This window comes from Drosophila persimilis, unplaced genomic scaffold (genome assembly GCF_003286085.1).
Source record: "Drosophila persimilis strain 14011-0111.01,24,50 unplaced genomic scaffold, DperRS2 tig00000002-arrow-pilon, whole genome shotgun sequence".
NCBI classification, from domain to species: Eukaryota; Metazoa; Arthropoda; class Insecta; order Diptera; family Drosophilidae; genus Drosophila; species Drosophila persimilis.
The window spans coordinates 17,372,033-17,395,534 of NW_020825289.1; the positions used below are offsets into that span (position 1 = coordinate 17,372,033).

The 23,502-nt window shown below is 47.3% G+C and overlaps 3 protein-coding genes across 3 annotated transcripts; 1 reads left to right on the forward strand and 2 right to left on the reverse strand.

Annotated features, from left to right (window-relative positions):
• Positions 1-308: 308 nt before the first annotated feature.
• On the forward strand, positions 309-997 carry LOC6593189. The gene is made up of 3 exons (XM_002017868.1): positions 309-506; positions 570-755; positions 827-997. The coding sequence occupies exons 1-3, from the start codon at positions 309-311 to the stop codon at positions 995-997; spliced, it is 555 nt and encodes a 184-aa protein (XP_002017904.1).
• A 4,948-nt stretch (positions 998-5,945) lies between these two features.
• On the reverse strand, positions 5,946-20,948 carry LOC6593188 (protein inscuteable homolog). The gene is made up of 4 exons (XM_026986982.1): positions 20,634-20,948; positions 9,727-9,971; positions 7,784-9,571; positions 5,946-7,414 (listed from the first exon to the last, which is right to left on the reverse strand). Exons 2-4 carry the CDS (start codon positions 9,967-9,969, stop codon positions 6,782-6,784), a joined length of 2,664 nt encoding a protein of 887 aa, XP_026842783.1. The 5' UTR covers positions 9,970-9,971; positions 20,634-20,948; the 3' UTR covers positions 5,946-6,781.
• Positions 11,861-16,870, reverse strand: LOC6593187 (phosphatidylinositol 4-phosphate 5-kinase type-1 alpha). The gene is made up of 2 exons (XM_026986983.1): positions 16,341-16,870; positions 11,861-15,007 (listed from the first exon to the last, which is right to left on the reverse strand). The coding sequence occupies exon 2, from the start codon at positions 14,974-14,976 to the stop codon at positions 12,517-12,519; it is 2,460 nt and encodes an 819-aa protein (XP_026842784.1). The 5' UTR covers positions 14,977-15,007; positions 16,341-16,870; the 3' UTR covers positions 11,861-12,516.
• Positions 20,949-23,502: the final 2,554 nt, after the last annotated feature.

Sequence of the window (23,502 nt, forward strand, 5' to 3'; positions counted from 1 at the left end):
TAAATATGTGCAGTTTATGTAAAATGAATCATGCATGAGAGAAGTTACATATGACCTGTGATGGACTTCTAAAAATTCTTGTGGCTCAGAAATCAATTGAGAGTACTTCCCAATAAGTAATTCCTTTACTTTCGTTCAAGGACCTGCACGGGCTGGAGTGTTTTTGAACTGTTGAAATCAATTTAATGCTAATTCCCATTATACTGTGTAGTCAAGTGAATATAATGACCATAAATACCGCAAAACTTGCTCTTAAAAACGAGCTATGACCTATTTGTGTTTAGTCTTCAAATGACCATCCAGGAGCCATGTTGATAGCGGGGATCCTCTGGATATTGCTGCTGGGCTCTCCGCAAGTGGAGAGCAAGTTCAAGAGCCTCCACTGTACTAGCCTGGACAAGGACTATGGGGAGTTTCTTCTGTGCAAAATACAGGCCATCAATCGGTACAGGAACTCGATCAGCATTTCGTATCTGAACAAGCACACAGTCCCCAGTCACTTGACCGTGAGTTATCCACAGTTGAATCCTTGAACGATGCGAATCCACCCAATACTCGTATTCTCGAAGGTTCGCTTGGAGTTTTTCAAACGTGCTAATGGCTGGCGACCTTTTCTCTACAACATCACGCTGAACGTGTGCGATTTCTTGGATAGGAATAAGACCAAGCCAAATAACAACAACAGGATCGTCTTCCGCCTGGCTGCGGCCTACCTCATACCCTATATAACTCGCAGCTACTCCTGTCCTTTCATGGTGAGCGCATGGTGTGGATTCCATTATTTCCAGAGTTTAGTAAGCCCTTCCTTCCCCCATTTCTTTCTCAGGAAAATACGGTGCTGAAACTTGTGAAGCTAGAGTTCGATGTGGAAAAGTTCCGCACTCGTTTCCCCATCGAGACGGGCGAGTATGCTCTGCAGTTCAGTTTGTATCACAAAAAGGTTCTTAAGTATACTGTCAATGGATCGATGGTGTACTCCAACTACAGAGAGCACTAAAATCAATAAATCGACGCCCGAAATCATTCACAGAAAGGGTGCGGGGTAGTGGAAATTCAAGCACTTATATACTAACAATAATCTTTGTCCCTATAATAATCAAAATCTATTATCGAAACGCTTAAGCGCTCAACGGTCAATATTAATCTCTTAATTGTGAAGCGATGCCAATTATCTTATTAGGCGGCTGCAAGTACGTCGATTTTCGATCCATGACGGCTCAATAGTCCCCCCAATTATAAACAATTTAGGCAGTCAACTGTGTGATTGTCGAAGATTAATCATATTTCCCATGTATTTCGGTGGGTGTAGATGCCTGTGTGCACCACTCTTGAAGCCCTCCTAGTAATTTAATAGTTTCTCTTGGCAACATTTATAATAATTTGAAAGAGTCCCCTCACGCTGCAACAAAATGGGGGAAACCTCATCGCTCAATGTGCCAGTTGTCGAGGCAGGAAGAGGAGCAAAAGAAGTAGAAAAATCCTTCGATGTAGCCAGATGTGGCAGCCAGACCCAGTTTGCCAATGACAAGCAGAGCGAAGACAACATAACACAACACAACACAACGGAGAATTGACTGCATTTTCCACCAGTTTCCCCAGTTTGTTTGTTCAATTTTCAATATGCATTTCCAGGGCTGTGCTGTGGCAAAAGAAGGAATCAAATCAAACAACAAATAAGTAAACAAGCAGCAATGAAGCTGTTTCCCTGTCTTGTTTCATATTTCTCAGTCCAAACTGTGGCAAGCATAGCATCTATATCCACATCCACATTCATTCCCCTCCACCCCTCCACCCCTCAACCCACCCTGAATCGCTTAGCCACAAAAAGCTAAAAACTGACAAAACGAATGGCAGAACCAATTGCTGCGAATTGCGGTCAACAGTTTTGATTGTTTTTGTGGCCATGCTAAGGGCCGACAGTCCACTTCCCACTGCTGTCTTTTGGCGGCGGTTAAACAAGGCCAGCTGTGGCTGTGACTGTGGCTGTGACTGCGGCTGTGACTGCGGCTGTGACTGCGGCTGTGACTGCGGCTGTGACTGCGGCTGTGGGCCACACTCGAACGGGAATCAAACAGTGAAACATTCGGCATTTCCTTAACTTGTACTCTGCTCTCGTTATGCACTTACAATCAATTTGCGGCCATAAATTCAGCTGCCACGCCCAGCTCTCATTCGCTGGCACTCCGCCCCCCCACAGTTTTTGACGCATCTTGTGCACGTCTGTGCGATGGGAAATAAAAACAAGAATCCAAAACCATCCAAGCCCGAAAACACTCAAAAGAAAAGCTCCAACATAATGGCGACGCTTTACAACCCTTTGCTGCAACAAATAAAAATTTATGGCTTCGCTAAGAGTGGAGCCAAACACACACACGGCGGAGATGTATGCGTTTGCGTATGCGTATAAGAAATGATACGAAATAATATATTGGCTAATAATCGCATGATAATGCCCGAGGATTTCTGCCCGCCTGCGGCAAAAGTTCTCGCACTCATGGGATATGCTGCGTATACGCAATCTCCTTTTTCGGGAGCGCCACTCAATAATGCTTCTGTTTATTGGGCGGAATCAGAGGGGGCTGGCCGGCTGGATGTGTGGGGTGAATGGTGGGGCGTGCCAGCATTAATAATGACAACTCGTTTATGGCCGCATCAAAATGGAGCTCAATGGCCAGGCTTACAAGGGAGACCGTCACCCGCGACCCCCATTTGGCTTACCCCATCCTAATTGCAGCCAGAAGCCAGAAAACAGCACGCCATTGTCTGTATGTGCATGTGTGTGTATAAAAGATGTACATATGTGTGCATGTATAGCCCTGCGGCAAAAGTCTGATAAGCTAAAAAAAAAAGAGTGTAAGAAAAACATTGCAGGAGTTGCATTTAAGTGCAGTTCTCGTATCCTACATGTCCTTGGCTGGAGGCGCGCAACCGGAGTGCCGGAACGAAAGAGTGACGGAGTACGGGTGTACGGGAGAGCGGGAGCACGGATAAGTGCCTACGGATAACTACACCCTGTAAGTGGAGTGCATGTACATAAAAACTTATCCCAGCCTTATTATCTACGGTTTCCTTTCGAGAGTAGGTGCCAGCAAGCCAGTTGGCTTGCTGATTGCTGTTGGTGCATCATCATTGTTGCACTGCCAGTGGCAACCTCGTGCCTCGTGCATCCGAGGTACAACTTTCAAGCAAGTTGCAACTTTTAACGCTTTTAGCTGTTGATAGTAGCCAGAAAAGTTTGGGGCCAACAGTTATCGCTGCCTTGCCTCGCTCAGAGGCACGTGCAAATGCCCTAATTATGACACAAGAACTAGTCCCCACAGTCCCTGCCCACCACAGAGCAAACTATTTAGCTTATAGTTACTTCAAAAATCGTTTTGTTCACGCTTCACTTTCCAGCTCCAGCCAGTGGATGGGGGACCACACTTGCCCGTCCTCCTGCTCCACCAAATCCTCATCCACTGGCTATGCATTTTTCATGGCATTTGTCTGAAGCGTTTTCATTCTGTGTCCCGCTCTGTGGCGTCAGGAAACAGCACTTAGAAGACATTCCGACTGAATGATACCCGCTATTCCCACAGTAACAGCAGCAATGTTTAGTCAAATAATCATCCCAAAGAGGAGTTGCATATTTTTAAGGTCAGGGATAAAATTTGCCTCTCTTGAGTTACCTCTTTTCGTAATGTAGCGAATAAATGTTCCCAAAAGTATGCTCCTACGTACAGATGTTCCGAAAGATCCGAAAAAGCTTTCTACTTCCAGTTACATGGATTAGGACGAGCACATGATGCCCGTGCAGTCTGCGAATACCGGGGAATGGGAATAGAACGGAGAAAGAACGAGCACATTTCAAAAACATAAACGCACAAAATGTGTCAACCGCAATATGCTCGGTGTGTAAACAGGGCCGGGGCGGAGACGGGGGCGGCGGCCACATGCGGAAATCACTAAAGGCATTTCCTGCACCAGCAACAAATGCTATAAAAATCATGAAGGCGGCGGCGCTTATGCCACAGCTACTCTCCAGCCACAACCCGTCACTCCTGCGGCCGCACACCTACACAAACCCGTACATAGATAAGCCAGCCAGGATAAACGAGCTTTAGACTGGAGCCGAGGTCAATGGGTTGTCCCGTCAGTGGGTGTCGATGTGGATGCCTTAAACGCCATCGCCAGAGATGATCGCGTGATTTTCATGGAACAACAGACACTCGATTAGGTTCGTCCATTTTAATAACTATATTATCCTTTAACTTGCAACCCATAGTTCGGCTGGGAAAATGTGAGGTTCTCCAATTGCGCACCTTGAGATTTGGTTGAGTTTCTTCTAGACTTCCCAGAGCCGGTCTCCCCATTTTCTTTTTTTCGCCACAAATGTCATCCATACTTGTCATAATACAGGCACACACTCACACAGATGGAGGCACCCATCAAATGCCGCAACACTTTGGCTCAGAGGCTCGGGCATGGCATTCCGAATGCCTCAAACAAACCTGACAGCCACACACACACACAGCCTCAAGACTTTTCATGCTTATAGTCGTAGTCGTATGTGTGGAATATTTCCAAAGGAATCCCACCATCACCCCTCGGAAGGCAGAAAGGCTCCCCAGCCCATTCGGGACTCAGCCATGCAAAATATGCCAGCATTATAGAACTTCAATCTACTCTAAAGAACTTGTTTATGCCTGCCTCGGATCTCGAATATAGACAGCAATGCTGGGGCTATGTTGGCTATGGAATGGCATGGATTGGAATGGTGGGGTCGGGTCGCCTTTTTGGCATCTGCTGTGGCACACATTTCAGGCTGCCTCACTGCTGAATAGTTTCTTGCATCTGCTTAAATCGTTTGCTCGCCTCTCATCCGCCTCTCATCTCTCTCGCACACTAAGACGCAGACCACAAGCTAAGCTCAGATTTGCAGTGTCCGATAATGTTTGCCTGGGTGTATCTGTGGATTTGCATGACAAGATGGTGATCATTGCAGCACTCGTATTTATTTTGTACGAGTATCTTTTCACTTGGAGATTGGAGCTAAGTGCAAATCCCTTGAACCACTGCAGCCAGATGGACAGACAGACAGTATATTTTATATTCAACCAGCGGTAGCTTCTTATACCATTCAACATTTTAGTCAGTATCCTGCAGACCAAACGGTGAAAGTGTAAACTAAGGCAAACTTCAAGTAAACAGAGCAAAACAATGGGCTTTTAGTGGACTCTGCAACCGCAAGCCAATCAGTAGAAACCACTTAATAAAAGCCTGTAAGACAGTTACCCAAAGATCGACTCTCCCACAATCTTTGTAGGAGAACTGTGCGACTTCAAACCATTTTAAAACAATTCCCAGCTTTAAACTTTAACTACAATATTTATAACCCATTCATTAAGTTTTTTAATTGCAGTGGATGGAGGAGTTTCTCCCAACACTCCACAATATAAGTTTATCCCTGCAGTCAAGCAAAAAAAAAACATATTTTTTCTTTGAAAATTAAAATCAATTACTATGTGTTATTACTATTAGTATGTAATCATTTTATTGCTACACTTTTTGTTGTTGATACAATTAAAATATTAAAAAAAAAACTACAATTAATTCGAATTTTTTAACTAATAGATAATAATAAAAACATAAATTTATCAGGCTTCCATCATTACTAGTAAATCATAAATATGAAAAATGGGCCACTCTGTAATTTAAAAAAGCATGATATGATACGAGTACTGTAATAAATTATATCAGATTTTACCATAGAGTTATATTTGAACCTCTTGAGGGCATCCTCTTTTCTTAATGAATTCATTAAGACTGGAGTCTCGATTTCATTCCCGGTCAAATCCCCCTGAATATTTATATGCAATTCAGCAAATTGCTTTTCCTGAGAAAAAGCCAGCCCAATTCCAAACGAAACGAAATGAAACGATTTAGTAGCCTTGCAACAATAGCAGTAGTTTCCACTTTAAACGTGTCAAAGGTTTATTCCGTTGATGAAATTACAAAGTAATCAAAGCGTAATAATATACTTAAACAAAACGCCCCATGCCGGGGCATTGGTGAGTACAATAATGCAATACAATATTCGTATATATGTATATCTGGTATTTAAGATACAAAGTTATGCAATAGAATTGCTTTAAGTACAAAACAAATGAATGGTTGGAATTTCTTGACTCATATTCCATAGTATTTGGCACAAAGAATATCTTAGAGTACATACGTATATAACTAAGGAATTTTTTGGGTTTTTGGTTTTTTAGTTGCCAGCCGTATGGGAGGAGGTTGGTTGCTTGGTTGTTTGGGTTGGAGGGAGTGGCCTTAAGGAAATATTTACAATGAGAATTCAAAATGTCAAAGTTCGCATTTGCATTGAATAAAACATAAAACGAAAATCTAGGCATCCACAGAGACAGAGGAATGCACTTTAAGAGCATTTTTGCTTTAAGCTCACAAAAATACCAAAGTGTTGCTCCAGAAACAATTCGGAGAAGAAAAAAAACGAAAACTAAACAAAAATTGTATTTCTATTTATTCTGGCAATCCCCTCTCCCTCTCACTCTCTCTCTGTGGCTCTCCTTGGATCTGCTTGCTTGAGTGGAAATATAAAAATTACTTGGTTTACATCCACAAGTCCACATCCGCGGAGGAGCAAGAGTCCAGAGAGGGGCACCAAACGGGTCACGCAACTTCCTAGACAAAGTAATAACACTTGACGCACGTCTGAGTTTCCTGCTTCTGTCCGAAGGACGTGCCCGGGTCCGGGTACCTCCTCCTCAGGTGGTGAAAACTAGACGAAACTCTCCTGACGTGTTAAATTGAATTTGAGCAGCGACGACGACGACGACAACGACGCCTTCGTTCTGGCACTCGAAGCCGAATTGGAAGTAGAGTTTGCGCTGCAGTTGGAGCTGGAACTGGTCTGTGCCTCGGGCGTCTGATGGCCACTGCTGAAGGTTCCTGTGGCCGTGGCTGAGGTTGAGGCTGGGGCTGTGGCTGTGGCTCCGCTGACCAACAGCAGCTGCTCCTGCTGATGGGCCTTGAGCAAATGTCGCGCCAATTGCGATATATCCCCCGCGTAGCTGCCATCCAACTGACCATCAGAAGCGGCGGCAGCAGCAGCAGGGGAGGCGGAAGCAGAGGATTTGGGCAGGGCCAGAGATTGACGCAGCAAATCGGGCAGATGCCACTGCTCCAGGAGCTCGGCGCCCAGGGTGGGCGAATCGTGGGCCAGACGCGTCAGAGTGTGCAGAATGGTCTTGATGCTGCGGCGCTGGGCATCGCATTCGGCACGTGATCCGTAGGTCTTGTAGAATTCCGTTTGGTAAACGGACGTGATGAAATTTATGATGGTGCCGTTGGCCAAGTGGCTGTGGCACTTCTTGTTCAGCGACATGTTGTGCAGCATCCCAACGATTTGCTCCTGTGTATAACGATATAAAAAGAAGACGAGAGAGATGTTGATGAGCAAAAAGTAAGCAACTCAAACAGCAAGAATGTACGGGGCATGGACTGTGAGAATGGGGTGGAGATGGAGAGGAGGGCGGCGATGAAAAATCGTGGCCAAGATTGGGAAAGAAATCGCTTTGCAAATGCACAAATAAATTTTACGAGCCGACTGCCCTCCTCCAGGAAGCTTTCAATAAAATTGCTCAAAAATCGGCAAGGGCTGCAGCAAATCGAACTCCCACTCAGGCTCCGACTCGGCCCACTTGTGGTCCCCCCCGACCCCTCCTCTCGAATGACAAATGGAAAATGGGAAATGGGAAATGGAAAATGTTTTGCTACTTACATAGAGGAACACACTAATGCCGCAACTCTGGTGCTCCAGCGTGGCTATCAGCCGGAAGATGGCCTCGTTGGACATGATGGAGTAGTGGGAGGTGACCTCCATGCGGCTCAGGTTGTTCAAGGCCGCAGCGCACAGGAGCAGGGTCTGGGCACAGCAGTCGGGTTGGAGCAGGTCCGCCAGTCCGGCCACGAGGGACTCGGCGCAGTCCCTTAACCCGGGCACCCGGTGCTCGGGTCCGTGCCAGGCGGCCGTGATTTGGGCCAGCAGAGAGACTGCTTCGCGGCGCTCGATGGCGCCGCGCTCCCCAGCGGCCTCCACCTGCAAGATATCGCGCAGGATCTCGATGCCGCCGCAGCCGCCGAGTTGGTTGATGGCCTGGGGCGCACAGCAGAGAGTGGCCAATGCACGGAGGGCGAGGGCGCGCACAGAGCTCTGCCTGTGGTCCAGCACGATGACGAGCAGGGTGCGCACGGCCTCGTTCTGGACGAAGGCGTCCGAGAGCGAGGCGAAGCCGTCGTAGTCGATGCCCATCAGGGTGGCCACCATGTTGATGTTGGCCCGCAGCAGGAGGTCGCAGCGGCTCTGCTCGATGCTCAGCACCAGGACACGCACCAGTCGCTCGAAGATCAGGCGCAGCGTGATCAGGGTGTGCCGCTTCAGCAGCTGTACATCCTCCAGCAGCGACTCCAGGCTGATGTAGTGCTGCCGCTCCAGCGAATACCTCGCGTCCCGGCTCACCGTGCGGATCTGCTCGAGATGCTGCTCGTAGCGCCGTCGCTCCACCCGCGTCTCGTTGAAGAAGATGGCCCGCCGCTCCAGGGTGCCAACGAAGTCGTCGAGGTGGCCCAACAGCTGTCCAGCTCCGGTCAGAGCCTCCGGCAGGGTGGTGGCCTGCAGGCCACCTAGCATACGCTCGCTGCGCTCGAAGTGCGCCTGCAGGGCCAGCGATTGCTGCTGCAGCTGACGGACCAGCTTTGACACGGCACTGGTGGTGATGGTGAAGTTCTTGTACGCCTCCTGGGCGATGGACTTGTGCTGGAGGGTGCACATCACCTCCTGGTCCACGTTCCAGCGCTGACCGGCCATCCAGCTCTCCACTGGCGTGGTCTGAGCTCTGTGCCCCTTCTTCGGTTGCTTGCTTCTGGTCTTGGGCGTGCTCGTGCTGGCCGTGAAGCGCACTGAGGGGTGCACGCGCAGGGGGGAGAGCAGGCCAGGGAGCAGAGTCTCCTCCGGGTCGCCGCTGCCACCGAAGGTAACTGTCTCATTGTTGTACGGCGGCGGGGCCTCGCCCAGATACACGGTCTCGTTGTTGTACGGCGGCAGCGGGTCCTTTACATCCTCGTCCTCGCTGGCCGAAGGCTCTTCCGGCTCGGGCTTGGGCTTCCGAGCCAACCGCCTGCGGCGCCGAATGGCCGGACGTGGCGGCGTGCTCGACTCGGTGGCTGTGTGTTTCTCCTCCTCTGCATCGTCGTCCAGCTTCAGGCTGTCCAATTGATCAAACAGGCGACTGCGGCTGGCCTCCAGCTCCCCATCCACGTCGGCGTCCGCCTCTGTGGCCGCCTTGGGCGTCCTCTGTCCACTGGTGAACGAAATGCGGCGCGTAACGCTGATCAACGGCGAGTAGAAGGAGGAGTTTCCCACCCTCCGGACCACAGTGGGCGGCGTGGCCACGGAATGGACGGAGCCGGGCGAAGCCGTGGGCGTTTGCTGTTCATGTTGTGTCTCCTTTTGCAGTTGCTGTTGCAGCAGCAGCTGGTGGGACTCCTCATTGTCCGAGAATCCCGAATCCTGCGAATCCATTCGAATGAGAAAGGTTCCATATTAGCATGGGGAATAATGGAGAAAGCATTGATATCGAAAGAAGTATCGCTAGAGGGCCGATAAATCGATTTTTATATAACTCGATCGATGCCCTTCGGTTAAATTTCCTTCGAATCACTCACCTGACTGCGCAGACTGCCGGGACTGTCCTGTTTGTGCCACGACGATATCTTGGAGATGTTCTGCTCGTCCTCCACCTCCTGGATGCAGGACAGGTTGCCCAGCAGGGACGAGGGCTGTCTGTTGCTATTGCTGGACTGCGAATAGAACCCGCCGCTGGTTAGAGACGAGAGCGATGGCAGCGAAGAGTGCTCCTGGCTGTCGGATCCCCACCAGACCTTGCTGTAGCTCCGCTGGAAGGACATGCCTGCCAAACGGCGAAGAGGAAAAAGAGAAGAGGAGAAATCAGTGATGTTCATCAATTAAATAAATTGGCCTCATTCATTTAATGGAATGGACTTAATTTCATTAAATTTAATGCAATCGCCGCCTCGATTCCTGCGTCGATTTCCAGACTTCACAACTCCAGGGGTCATTCGCCTCCTCCCACACGCAGACAGGACTCTCGCAGTGGGGCAGCGCGCAGGGGAGGGGGGGATGCACACACATGCCTGAGCATTGGCTTAATATCCGTTGCAAAAAAAAATTAAATTTCCGCCCCAAACGATACAAATCATTATTTTAATCAATGGAATGCTCTGCGACCCGAGCAACCCTGCTGCCATTCCAATTTAAATGTATGTATATTTAAGCAATGTTTAAGGCGAGAGCCAAGCCAAAAGTTGAGTCCACATTTTGGCCATCAAAATGACATTTGGCATATGGCCCAGGACGGTCCTCCAGGACTCTGTCCCCCCCCCCCGCCACCCATCTGTATATATTATTGTGCAATAATTTCCAAATAATTGATGTGAATGCCCCAAATTGTGGGCATTTATGTAGATTTCGCAGAGCACCTCCCTTCTCCTAAAATCTGTAAAGCGACACCTGGCGGCGGCTGGTCTCTGGGTAACAGTTGTAACGGTATATGTAAATGAAAATGATTTTTGGGCAGTACTGTACACACAAATATTCTGTTTGTCGGAAAGCGACTGCCCTCTCTCTCTCTCTCTCTCTCTCTATTATGCAAATGAAATAAACTAATTATCCTGGAAAACAATTTTCGTGTGACAACGCAGAAAGCAGAGTAGCGTCGAATTTCGAGTTCGGGATTCATTTGTTTATGCTGTTTTGTGCTGCCGTGGTTTTTGCACTTTGCAGCTTACATATTTATTAAAGTTTGTTTATGGCCATTATTACACAGTGCGGCGGGGTCGTCCGAAGCTCCTCCTCCGTGGAGTATTCAACTATTTGCGTTATGCATGAGTGGGCAAGTTGATTTTGCATGCCGCATGCCCCATGCCCTCTCCCACTGCCACCCCTTTCTCACTCTCTCTCTCTCTATTTTTCCTCATCTGATGGAATCGAGCAAATATTGACAAAGTGCTTGTTTCAAACAACAGAACGATACATTTTTTAAGCTCTTTACTTTTTACACTCCCCCGACCTCGTCCCCCGTCCCCAGGGTGTGGTTACTGAATTCATTAAACAATTAATTAAAATTATATTCAATTAGTACACAAAATGAAAAAAAAAAAAAATAGCAGGCAAATATTTGCCGGCCAATTCGTTTCGTTTTGGTTGGTTTTAAATGAAATTTAAAAAATTTCTAACCAATTTTTTCAGTCATTTGTATTCCAGCAATTTGGATAATGAGAAGCTAGACGGAGTCTATAGACTATCAGATACCATTTACTATATTTTCTCTGACAGAAGATCCTCTCTTCTCCGAAATCTTTTATTTATGACATTTTTCATAATTAACGCATAAAACTGATGGTACACTCGTTTTGTGAAGAGAAAAAACTGATGCATATCCCTGCTTTTCCGCACATTGCGGGGTACATGAACTAAAAGCCGCGTCCCTGGACCATGGGCTAATTAATGAAGAGCTCTTTCAGCCCCATACCATGGTCAGATCCTGTCTGGGATAAATCCCCTCTGCTCGCGGCCAATAAATACTCCACAATTGCCGCTGGCCAAAAGAGGCGTAACAATGCTGCAAGGCGATAAAAATTAACGATACTTAATACCAATATTGAAAACCATTAAGTGATTTATGTCCGGGGCCGTAGTCGGACTCTGTCGGCGCTTTCAGAGCTGTCTCTATTCCGACGAGACGGCCCGGCCCGGACACACGTTGCACATTCAGTTATGTAAAATATATAGATTTATTCTCGTTAATTATGTATATACACATGAGCATCTCTTAGAATACGTAAACGCACTTTATAATACAGAAACACAAACAGACGTACGCAAACATAGACAACAACTGAGTTTTGGCTACACTTTCCTGTTCCATTTCCTCCGTTTCCTTCGACCCCTTCCAATAATTTCCATTCTTTAAAATTAAACCCCACGCACAACAACAACAAAAAGTCATTGAAAAGATAGAATGGAAAAACGAATTACAAAATTGTCGCAGAAAAGTAGAATGAAAGAAAATACAATAATTATACATTTTAATGGGCAAAAACGGTGAACATTTGTTGTTGCCTCTTCCCCTCCATCTGTCTGTCTGTGTGTGGGCGTGTGGGTGTGGATTTTGGTGGTGGCGTTACAGGAGGAGAGGGGGTGCGGAGGCAGCCAATTAGGAAGGGCGCCACATAAATTTTAATATCGAATATACGTATTCGTTTTCGTTTAATCAAGATAAACGAGCGCCGAAACACACAATTTTTGCAACAAAGTCAAAAGAGTGGAAGGCACGCGAGCACATCGGTTGCACACACAGATACACACACACACACACACAAGCAGCGGTAGCCTGGATCCCGTTCCCTGTTCGCCCTATAGAAGCCCTCCCGATTCTAGTGCGGCAAATCGTTGAGCACCAGCGTAGACGTGTAGCTGGGCGCCTGGATGAGGGCCGTCTTGGTGGTGGTGCTGGTGGTCATCGTGCCGACCTTCCCATTGGTGTCCGCATGCACTACCTGTCCGCCGGCGTTGGAGAGCTGCCGCTCCTCCACATAGCCCACCGTCGTAACCTGGACACTGGTCTTGGTGAGGCGGTGACTAGTTCGCTGCTGCTGCAACGGCGAGCGCGACCTGGAGACCGTGGACTCGTCGTCGCTATAGTCGCTGGTCATGGCGCTGCCGGTGCGCCCGGAGCTGTCGTACGAGTACTGGGTGTGGTAGGTGCTGCTCGGCTCTCCACCACCGCCACCGCCACTGCCGCCAGAGACGCGTCCCAACTCCGGCTGGTGCTCCTCCCCGTGGTTGTTGTTCGTCTGGCTGCGATTCTGGAGCGTTGTGCTGGAGGCGGCCGTGATGTCCTCCTCGGAGATGTCGTCAAAGGCTGGCGGGGGCGTGGACATGCCCGACATCATGGTGAGGACACCAGGCCGTCCCGATCCACCGGCGGGCGTGCTTTGCGCCGGCGTGCGCGTCTGGGGGGTGCGCAGGAGCTGGCTGGCCGAGGTCTTGCGCTTGGAGGGGGAATGTTTCAGTGGAAACGTGGGCGTCTTCTTGAACACCTGCTTGGCCATGGCGTCCTGGAAGCGCTTGGCGTAGAAGGAGGGCCGGCACACGGACACCGTGTCCCCGTTGTAGAGGATGCTCTTGAAGGTGTGCTCCAGCTTCTTCTCCAGGCGGTACGACTGCAGAATGTCGATGATGCCGATGTACAGGATGAGCCGCTCGTCGTTCTCGGATCGGGCGGGAATGCCGCCGGCCGGCACGTCCTCGTCCTCCTCCAATGTCACGTCCATGTCGGCCGTGATCGACTCCATGGCCGTGGAATGGGCCACCAGGCGCTGGCGGTTCATGCTGCGCGTCCGATTGAGGGCCGCCCCCGAGGTGCCCGGAATGGAGGCGTACGAGGCCACTGCATGCAGCTGGTTCTGGTCCGCCTCGGGGGCGTCGTCGTCCAGGTGGACGTTAGAAGAGGCGGTCTGGGCGGCGCTCTCCTTTCGCTGCAGCTTGGCACGTGCATTCCGAATGCGCTCCTCCCGCTTCTCCTTGGCTGCGATATCCAGGTTGTGGATGCCCACCAGGAGCGAGTAGTCCATGATCTGGAAGCTCTCCAGGACCATGCAGTCGCGCTGGATGGTGCGCATCAGAGCATTGTACTTATCCGTCTCGAGGAAGATGCCGTTCGGGTGGTGCTCGGCAAAGTCAAGGTCCTTGAACGTGGGACTGGCCTTCTGGCGCTCCGCCTTGGAGGCTTTGCGCCGGAACGAGGAGCCCTTCAGGTCGTACTTGCAGTGCATCTTGATGTCCGACGGCAGCAGGTTGTTCATGGCCACCAGGCGCACGTTCTTCGAGTTGTAGTGGAAGCAGTAGAGCCCAAAGAACTTGGGCAGCAGCGTGCGCGGATTCTGGGAGAGATTCATGTAGTAGCCGGGCAGAAGCTTTTGCAGGAACTCGCACTCTTTCTTCTGCACAGTCTTGATGATGAACTCGTCGTCGTCCGTGAGGTAGAATATGGACCCGGAGGCTCCCGGGTTGGACAGCTCGACGAGCGGCGAGGCGCACATCGACATGAGGAAGTCGTCGGGCGCGATCCCGAAAAGGTCCCGGAAGTAGCGGAAGGCTATCGGGGCGTACACCTTGAACCGGAAGTCGCTATAGTGGTGCGCCGGCGTGATCGAGGAGCCGTCGGGCGGGAACGAAATGGTCTCCATCTCCCAGAAGTCGTTCATCAGCAGATCCCGCTTCGGCTTGCTGGCCAAGCTGCCCACCGTGTGCTGGATTCCCAGCTGGATGGAGCCCATGATCTGCTTCGACTGGATCTTCTTGTAGGTCACCTCCCCGCCCTCGGCCACGCGCCGGTGGCCGATCTTCTTCTTGTCCTGCTTCCCGCCCGTGGTCGACGGATTACGCGACACGCTTGCGTCCAGCGTGGAACTGGCGCTCCGCAGCTTGTTCGCCGGCGTCTGGTTTCCCGCGATGCTCTGCAGCTCCTGCTGCAGCAGGGACGTCGACTCCAGGCCTCCGTGGGCCAAAGCCGCATCCCGGAACAGCTGTCTGGAGGTGCCGGGCAGCACATTTAACAGCGGTGGCGGCGGTGTCGATGTCGGCGTCGGAGTCCTTGGGCTGGCCTGCAGGTCATGGATGGAGTTTCCCAAACTGCTGGTCGCCAAGGCATGATTGGGGGTCAGCAAATGCTTCTGCTCTGCCTCTCCCTCTTCCAATTCCAGCTCCGCTTCTGCTTCGTATTCGGTTTCCATCTTGGGATCCGATTGTGACTCCTCAGGTTGCAGTTGCAGTTCCGGTTTCAGATTCTCGTCGCCTATCGGCCGGAGTTCGAGCTCCACACGGGTATCCATCGCTCTGTCTCTCTTTATAGTCTCTCTCTTTCTGCATTGCGATTGGAAGGTTTGGGGGAGAGAAGCGAGGGAAGAAAAGAAGAAAAAGAAAAACGGATGTTGCAGTGCTTCTCAAACTGTACAAAAAGCAACAGCGCATTCAATCGCAGCTCTCTCTGTATCTTTCTGTATGATTGAGTGTATGCATGACTGGGAGTGAGTGAATGAAAGTGAGTGATTAAGCCAAGCCAACAATAGTCACGTTCGCCCACATTGAACGTTGTTTTGTATAGTTCTGTGCAGCCTGCTCTCCCTCCTACTCCCACTCGCACTCCCACTCCCACTCGTTCGAGGAAGTGCAGGCACTTCCAGACGTTCAAGAATTTTTAGCTTATCTTTTGTTTTCGCAATGAGCAACAAAAGCAACAGAAACATCAAGGCAAACATTTTCTTTTATCTTTAATTAAAAGCAATTAGCACACAAGGCTGCTAAAACTGTATAGAGTCGCTCCAAAACTGTGCAATACTGGAAATGCATTCCCATCACGGGGTCTTAATTTTTGCGGCCATTGCCAAAACAATAAAACCGATATGCAACTCATAATTTAGACTGTTTGCACATGGGAATTCCGGACACACCACCCGGCAGACACGTACTAACACGTACAGGCATGGCATGCACACACACTCGGTCGAATAAACAAATCAATGGCAAACGTTTTCTAAAAACACAAACAATTAAGGCAAAAATAAATCCGAATTTTGTTTATTATAGAAAAGTCATTATATTTTCAGTTTTTTTCGGAAAAGTGGAAAATGAAACCATAATATGGCTAGGCAGGGTCGCGTGTTTCAGGGGGGGTGGCTCGTGTGCGTTTATTTTTGGTAAATTGTCGCCAACACGGATACAACAGCACCTCCTATATATTTCTTTGCTTTTCATCTTTTTTTGTTCAATAACAACGGAAAGTTTCCCCTCTACATTTATTTAGTGAATGAATTAAAAATACATATCTATATCCTTAGCTATATCTGTATCTGCATGTGTAGGCGTACGCGTATATATATATGTATGTATGTATGTATATCTTATGCCAAAGCCAGATAAGCCGTAAAATTATTAATACCACCGCTGATTGTTGAATTAATAATCGAAAAGTAGCGAAAAACAGTGGCTGTAAACCCGACTGTAACTGAGACTGATCTGTTAACCTTAACAGAGCCTTGAAAGATCTGTTAGATTTTTGTTGTTGTTTCTGTTGCTTTTTCTCTGATGTTTTTGCTGTTTCGCCTTGGGTCATAGTTTCTTTTGTTTATGAGCTTGCAATTAAAGCGCTTTGCTGTTTCCATTTCTTGCTTTTTCATAAATTAATTATCGTACTTACACAGCAACTGCCCGAGGAAGGGGAAGGGGGTGTGTTGGCAAAAGGTCAGACGAAATCCAGCAGTAAATTCAATTTTAGGCAATGTTTCTCTCTCTCGCTCTCTCTTTTCCTTCCGCTCGCTCTCTTTGTGTATCTGCTGATGATCAAGGCGCGTTCTGTTCTCCTCCTTCTCTTGTGTGTTTTGTTGTTGGGGTGGTGGTTCTTCCTGTCCCTCTTGTAGTTGTCTTTCTTGTTGATGTTCCCTTTTCCAGCCGACGTTCACAGACTGCTTTCATTATTTTTACAGCAAACTCAACGAGTTCCCTGTGCGTATGTGTGTGGAGATGAGACTTCTGATGACGTCACGTGCGGCAATCGACAAATTCCTGTTCAGAGCCGCAGCGGCCAGCGCATTTTGGCGTTTTCCACACATACACACAGCCGCACCTCAAACACACACGAACGGACACTTCCACAATCGCCGAAAAAACCACAAAAATGGCCAAACACAACGAAAATCAATCAAAAACAAATCTTCACAAATTTCACTGGATCGATCACGATAACGAACTTAGCCCTCCTAAGCCCCCTCTATTTAAACAGTTCAGTGGAAGTAGTTACTCGAGGTAAATGGCGGAAAAACTTAGCGATTGTAAATTCTTCTTGTAGGTATATGCCATCTTTCCTCTGAACTTAAACAAAAACCACGATATCTTTCACCTGAACTGCGTTAAAATGACTCAAAAAATCCGATTGGCCGACAATGGGTTAATCTCTCTAAGTCTTTCGCGCAGTGAGGAACAGTGTGACCGCGCTGTCTGACCATCAGAAATATACCGTCTAATTTTTAAAATATACCGTAAATATACCGATGAAAATCAGATTACTCATTTTTAATATTAAGTCTAGTGTTATCAGCTAACAGCACTAAACATAAAATTTGATCCCATTAATGAATCAATTTTCTGCAAGAAAGTGGAACTAGAACTAGTCGTTCGCGCATTGTGAGTCAACAGCGGGTGTCAGAGCAGTGCAGCTAGATAAGTAGCAGTAGAGCAGACAGCGCCCTCTAGCATTACACATCAGAACATGTCGAATGTACTGTAAAAAGACACTGGGACAAAGGTAATTTAATTTTGAAAAATTATTGCTCTACGACCAAACGAAACGCGAAAATCTAATTAGAGCCACCTCCTAGCCAGCGGCGGAATAATCCAATTAGATTAGAGCCACCACAAAACTGAAGCCCGCTAAGGAACTGACCCTCCGACTGCTCCATGCCGAGTTCTGTTCGCTTTTTGGATTTCTGGATGGGACGCTGGACGCCTCATTAGCACGCCCCGTCCCTGATTAAAAACCGCCCCTTAATCGATATTTATGGCCACCAGCCATGAGTAATTCAAATAGACGACGCTCATTAGAGGCCAAGGCGAGGAGCCAATGGCATTAAAATTGTTTAGCCGGCCATCCGGTTCCAGGGAAAACGCTCATTACAACACGACTCCCAAATTGATTTTAATTGGACGTGTGTTTAATAGTGTAAAAATTGATGTACATTGAGAGCTTAACAGATCGAAGGTGCAGATTATTTCATTTTAAATTCCGTGCCCAAAAATCCATCAATGTGATTGCTTTTCATTAATTAAGAACAAAGAGACAAACAGAATTCATATGCAAATACATACCAGATGAAGATGTTAGCGAACAAGTTTTAGGCTAGGCGAATTTTAATTTTATTCGCCAATTAATATTTTAAGGAGACACGGGGCCAGAGAGAGAGAGGGATGGCACATAATCTATGCAATGCACAGAACAGCACAATGACAGAGACAACAACAGCAGAGACAGCAGACAATCACAATTAACGGAACTTTTCCCCACATGTGATATCTATTCAAATGTCCCCCCACAAAAAAGCGAAGTTAATTCTTCGATACGAAAAGAGGAATAACTCAGAAATCAACAAAGAATGTCCATCAAGAGGCCGAAACGTTGGATACCCTAACCAGATTGATAGTTTTTCTGGATGCCGTATTACGAATAATTATGGTCAAACGAAAGTCTGATAAAAGTAGTATTAGCTGACCAAAGAGTGTACAAGAGGAAAGCAGAGTGGAGAGAAAATCGAATGGAATAATAAACTTAAGCTCTGCCTCGTTGAAAATGTTGTAATCCCTTTCAATAGACCCCTCGTTGAAATATATTCGAAATTGTATCGTAAAAACTGCATTCAGCGAACGGATAAAGTAAACTGCAATTGTTAATAAGAATAATTACGTTTATATGCATATGCATACGAGTATATGAGGGGGAGGATGATTGAATTGCACACTTGTCTGAAGAGGCACTTGTTGGGAATGATGGGGAAGAAGACCTGTCCTTATTTATGGCCACGCGCTTAATTAACCGAAATTTAAAGCCAAACCAGATCGAAATTGAATGGAAAACCGAAGCCAAAGTGTTCATTGATTAATCCGCCATTGGCCCATAATCATTTTAATAGTTTTGACATTTAAATGACAAATTAAAATGGAATAAATGCAAAATAGGCGTAATAAATTTTAATTGCTGTACCACCCCCCCAATGCCCGCAGATCAACCCCTTCGCGGTGGCAGCTGTTGCATTGATTATAGTAAAATTATTATTTATTTATTCGTGCATTTTTGTTTTGTTTTTGTTATTGTTATTGTTATTGCATAATTAATTGGTGTCGTTCGAGTGGCAGACAATTAAATAATAAATCAGATTTTAAACATTCGTTTAATTATGTAAAAATAGCAGTAGCCGTGGGGTGGGGATGAGTCACAAATGTGCACAAAAGAATCAGCAAAAAAATGGATAATTATAGGGGCTACACTAACCATAAAACAATTGACAAATGCCTGTTAAATAGAACTCTGCCTTTGTTGCACAATCGAGAGGCGAGAACAAAGCTCGGATTGCAATTGCAACAATATCACTCAATCCAAGCCCACCACAACACAACACAACACTCACCCCTCTTCCCTGCCGCCTCTCCACAGTCCACCTGAAAGTTCGCCCCCCGCTTACGGCGGTAGTGGCGGCATTTCGGCCTGACATTTCATTTCATTTCATTGCTTTTCAATGGAAAATCAATAAAGTAAGCCAAATTAAACATTAATCCCATTCAATTAGACAATCATCATTGCTTTGGCATTTCCCCATCTAACGGTAGCAAAAGCACAAATGCTGTCGACGACACCAATTGTCATTGATATCGATCTGAGTGGAGAGTGGATGAAGTGGATGGTCGTCAACAGGTGACTGACTTTAGACTGGTTTATAGCTGGAACCTCTCTGCGAGAGGGGCGTGTAGTCAGGCCTTAATAACACCTCGGTCTGTGCTTGTGCCTGCTAATTGGAGCAATGCGTGCCCTGGGGCCACTCTAATGTCCAGTATTTAACACTCTAATGGAGCCATCGGCGGCCGCTCAATTGAAACCGCGAAACGGTCGCAAATCGAATGCCCGCCTGGTCAGTAAACTGAATTAGATTTAATCTAAAGTTGGGAGATTGGATTCGAGTAGATAGATTGATTCGTAATTAATATACCTAATAAATGGGTCACTCCTGCTCTGATGTTGCCTGGGAAATGTTTTTGCTGTGAGTCTGTCTTACAGCTGCCCCATATCTTTCAAACCCACCGATATCCACACATATCCGATACCGTTCCCTTACATAACCCAATTAAACTTATCTAAAGCCTTTGCTTACTCACTTCACAGCCGCCCCCCATACACGACCGGAGATCAGTCACCTTCTACACCCCCTCCCCCCACCAATGACTATATCCAGAAACTGTATCCACTACAGGTATCCCACACCCCACAAAGCTCATTCATGACTCATCTGGGGATCTACGTTATGAAGAACATTCCGCGACACAACAAAAACAACGCCAAGATATAATGTGGCGGCTTGTTGGCGACGCTTGGACGCTCCTGAGTCATAAACTAAGTCCAGCTCTGATCCGAAAGAACTCCTCTGAAATCTCACAGCAGTGCACAGCGTACAGGAGTCGCACTTAAGTTGTAATCACATTTAACAAACCAATCCTCAAGGCCACCCCAGAGAGCTTTCACTGTAGTTATTAAGGTTATGATGGGGCGTTGATGTATTTAATTACAAGGGGCGTATGCGAAATTGTATTTAATATATGTACATATGAGTTTATTGATAAGGGCCGATTGGGGTCACTGTGGGGATGGCCATAAACAGTTGTACATTTTTATGCATGTGTTTTTCTCTGTTTCCGCACATTCCTTATTCGGTTTAATGGCGGTACGACTTACCGATTTCTTGTTATATTTTGATATTCGATAAACAATGTCGGTAATCCCCCGTTAGCTCCTGCACCGTTGTTGTCGTCCGTATGCGGGATAGATAGTAAATTTTTTATTTCAAGCACGTGTCATTTGATTAGTTTTGGTCACCAAACACTCGCGTCGATAAGGGCAGGGGGAGTATGTCAGGTGGGGGTTTTCGCTGTCACCGTCACCCACAAGAAGCTTAAATAGTTATACACTGCACAAACGGTAAACAAATAACTTAAACACGAAAACGCGAACGAAAAAGAGAAGAAACGGACAACTCGCGACGATCTCCCAGACGATCTGCGTTGTTTGAGTGTTCAGAGTCGAATGCGGCGTCTCGAATTCGAATACGGGCGGCTTCGCGCACTCGCAGTCGACATTACCTGGGTGCAGGGTATATTTCGAAAAGGTAAGACAGTCCAGTCCGTTTCATCCCTACATAGATTGCCGGTATTCCCAAGCTATTGCAATAATACTATCTGCCTAATTATTAGAACATGTACAGCAAGTATACCTGGCGTTTAAATTGTTTTAATTCAAAGTATGGCATGATATTCCCAAAAAGCGATCGATCACTCCATAGAGCGTTCATACGAGTCCAAATAATGGGACCTCACCTTCTGTAAATACACTTTGGGGTGCACTCACACTATCAGCAGCTGCTGCTCTCTCACTCTCTCTCACCCCTGCTAGCTCTTGTTGTTTGTTTAATCATAACGCATACGTATGTACATACGTTTCGCATAATGCAGCGCATTGTTCGCTTTGTCGCCCCGCCGCTCCCGCTGCTGTTTCGTGCTGTTGTTGCAGTAGTTGGTGGTGGATTTCTTTTTGTTTCTGTTTCGGTTTCTTATCACTCTCTCGCTCTTGCTGCCGCTCCCTCGCGACATACTCTCTGAGTTCTAACACAGCTGTTTGAAACCGGTAGCATTTCGGAGGTGAGATCTCTCTCGCACTCTCACTCTGTCTTTGATTTCGATCTGTCTATCTCTGTTCTAGGCATGCGCAGCTGTCTGAGATTTGTTTCCTTGATTATCTCTTCTTTCTGTTCAGATTGAATGCAAATTTTTAGGGCTAGAGGACCCAGCTTCGCGAGGGTTGTTCTTGGGAGCCCCTTTCGTTGCAACATGGACAAATTGCGCAAGCAGAGCGGCTCCGATTGTCCATTTTGGTCGCTGATAAGATTACCACGAATCGCCGAAGGGCCAGGTAAAAGTGTTGTAAGTATTATGGCGACTCATTCGTGATTGATCTGAATCGATAAAACTAATATATGGCCCAGGGCTTTCGTAACACTCATTTTTTACACCCGCTTCCCCCTCACGAAGCAGTTATCGACATCAATTAGGCAATTGAACAATTGGTGCAAATGTTTTTGGAGAAAAGTGGGAGATCGCCCACCTCTGGAAACAATGAAGAGCAGCCCACGTTTTCCAATACTCTAGAAGCGGGTACTACATATAACTTTTTTGAGCGGTTTGCCAGGCGGAAATTAAAATATTTTTGAGAATGTAGAGATTGTTTGTGTGATCTGTATACCTTACTTTTGAATCATGTCGTATACCATTAATATCGGTATGTAAGGGTATCTCCAGATTCGTCCCAGTCTTCTTGTCTCGTCTTCTGTGTTACACATTGCTTTTAACAATTTCAAGCAATTTTCAAATGTCGAAATTAGTGAAAACAGTTGGGATGTGCCAGAGCGTGTGTCGTGTGGAGCAACTGTAAGCAAATTAAACCCAAAAACAACTAAAGAGAAGAAGAAACGCTACAAAAAAGTTCAGAGTGCACACGAAAGGAATTTACCCCCATTCCTTGTAAACGTAATTTGTCAGTTCAAAGACCCCACCGACACGAGGACTAGTCCTGGCCGGGCTGCACGGAATCCTACGTGTAAGATGTTTACATGTTTTTCCTGTGACGGCGCTGCATTGACAAATGTGCCGAGTGTGCGGACGTGCGCCCAAAAATACGAGTACTCGTCCTTGCACCATATCCTAGCAGCAGATCCCGAGTCGAGTGCAAGTAACGAGAAATGTAATCAATGTATTTTTGTCACGTTAACCAAATCCACGGGTCTCGGGGCAGCACGAGCAGCCGATGCAGCTGCCTCGCAAACAGTTCCACTTCCTGCGCCAGGACACAGAAAACATAAATTCTGTTTGTCTGTCTCCCGTTCTGTAAATTTGCACGGCTACAACAGCAACTACAACTGGAGCTACAGCTGAAGGAGAAGAATGAGTCGAAATCCCAGACGGCACAAAGGATTGTTAGAGGCGCACGGAGAAATGTCACTTCGTTTGGCAGCAATTATCCCCGGAGCCCGAACGAGTGGAATGAGCAGTGACTGGGACTCGAACCGATTTCTATGCAGCAGCTGCCAGGCCTTGGCGCGAGCTATTCTGCGATTGCAGCACAGTACGCACTCGCTAACTGCAGACAGATGCCAGCTGTGATTGGATTGGTGAAAGAGGTTTTTGTCGGCTGAAAGTACATTTTTTTGAGCAATGCTGCGTAAGCCCCTTTCATTCACATAGCGACGGCCCACTGTACTAATTGCCGTGTGCGAGTTATCGTTCAATTGCTCAATCGCATGCCAGCTCTTTCTAGCGCTCTCCCTCCATCTCTCTTTGGCAGTGATGTGTGCCTTATGCCACGACTTCCTCCTCGCATTCACCCCCCTAAACAACAACAGTCGAAGAAAACTTAAGTGCATTTGTGCCCCTGTGTGTCGCGTCGTCTGCCAGCTGTCTGCACCCCCCGGTGGCTCTGTCTCTGTCCCGCTCCCACCCTCATACGTAATTAAGTCGGGCATTATCGCCGGAGCAAACATTTTCGATATGCAGCG

Bases quoted from the DNA above. Each gene is read 5' to 3' on its own strand.
- LOC6593189 (XM_002017868.1), top strand. From the start codon at position 309: ATGTTGATAGCGGGGATCCTCTGGATATTGCTGCTGGGCTCTCCGCAA. The intron at 507-569 runs GTGAGTTATCCA...GTATTCTCGAAG, and splicing joins CAGTCCCCAGTCACTTGACC to GTTCGCTTGGAGTTTTTCAA. The intron at 756-826 runs GTGAGCGCATGG...TTTCTTTCTCAG, and splicing joins GCTACTCCTGTCCTTTCATG to GAAAATACGGTGCTGAAACT.
- LOC6593188 (XM_026986982.1), bottom strand. From the start codon at position 9,969: ATGTCCTTCCAGCGGAGCTACAGCAAGGTCTGGTGGGGATCCGACAGC. The intron at 9,572-9,726 runs GTGAGTGATTCG...ATGGATTCGCAG, and splicing joins CCGGCAGTCTGCGCAGTCAG to GATTCGGGATTCTCGGACAA. The intron at 7,415-7,783 runs GTAAGTAGCAAA...CGTTATACACAG, and splicing joins GCATTAGTGTGTTCCTCTAT to GAGCAAATCGTTGGGATGCT.
- LOC6593187 (XM_026986983.1), bottom strand. From the start codon at position 14,976: ATGGATACCCGTGTGGAGCTCGAACTCCGGCCGATAGGCGACGAGAAT.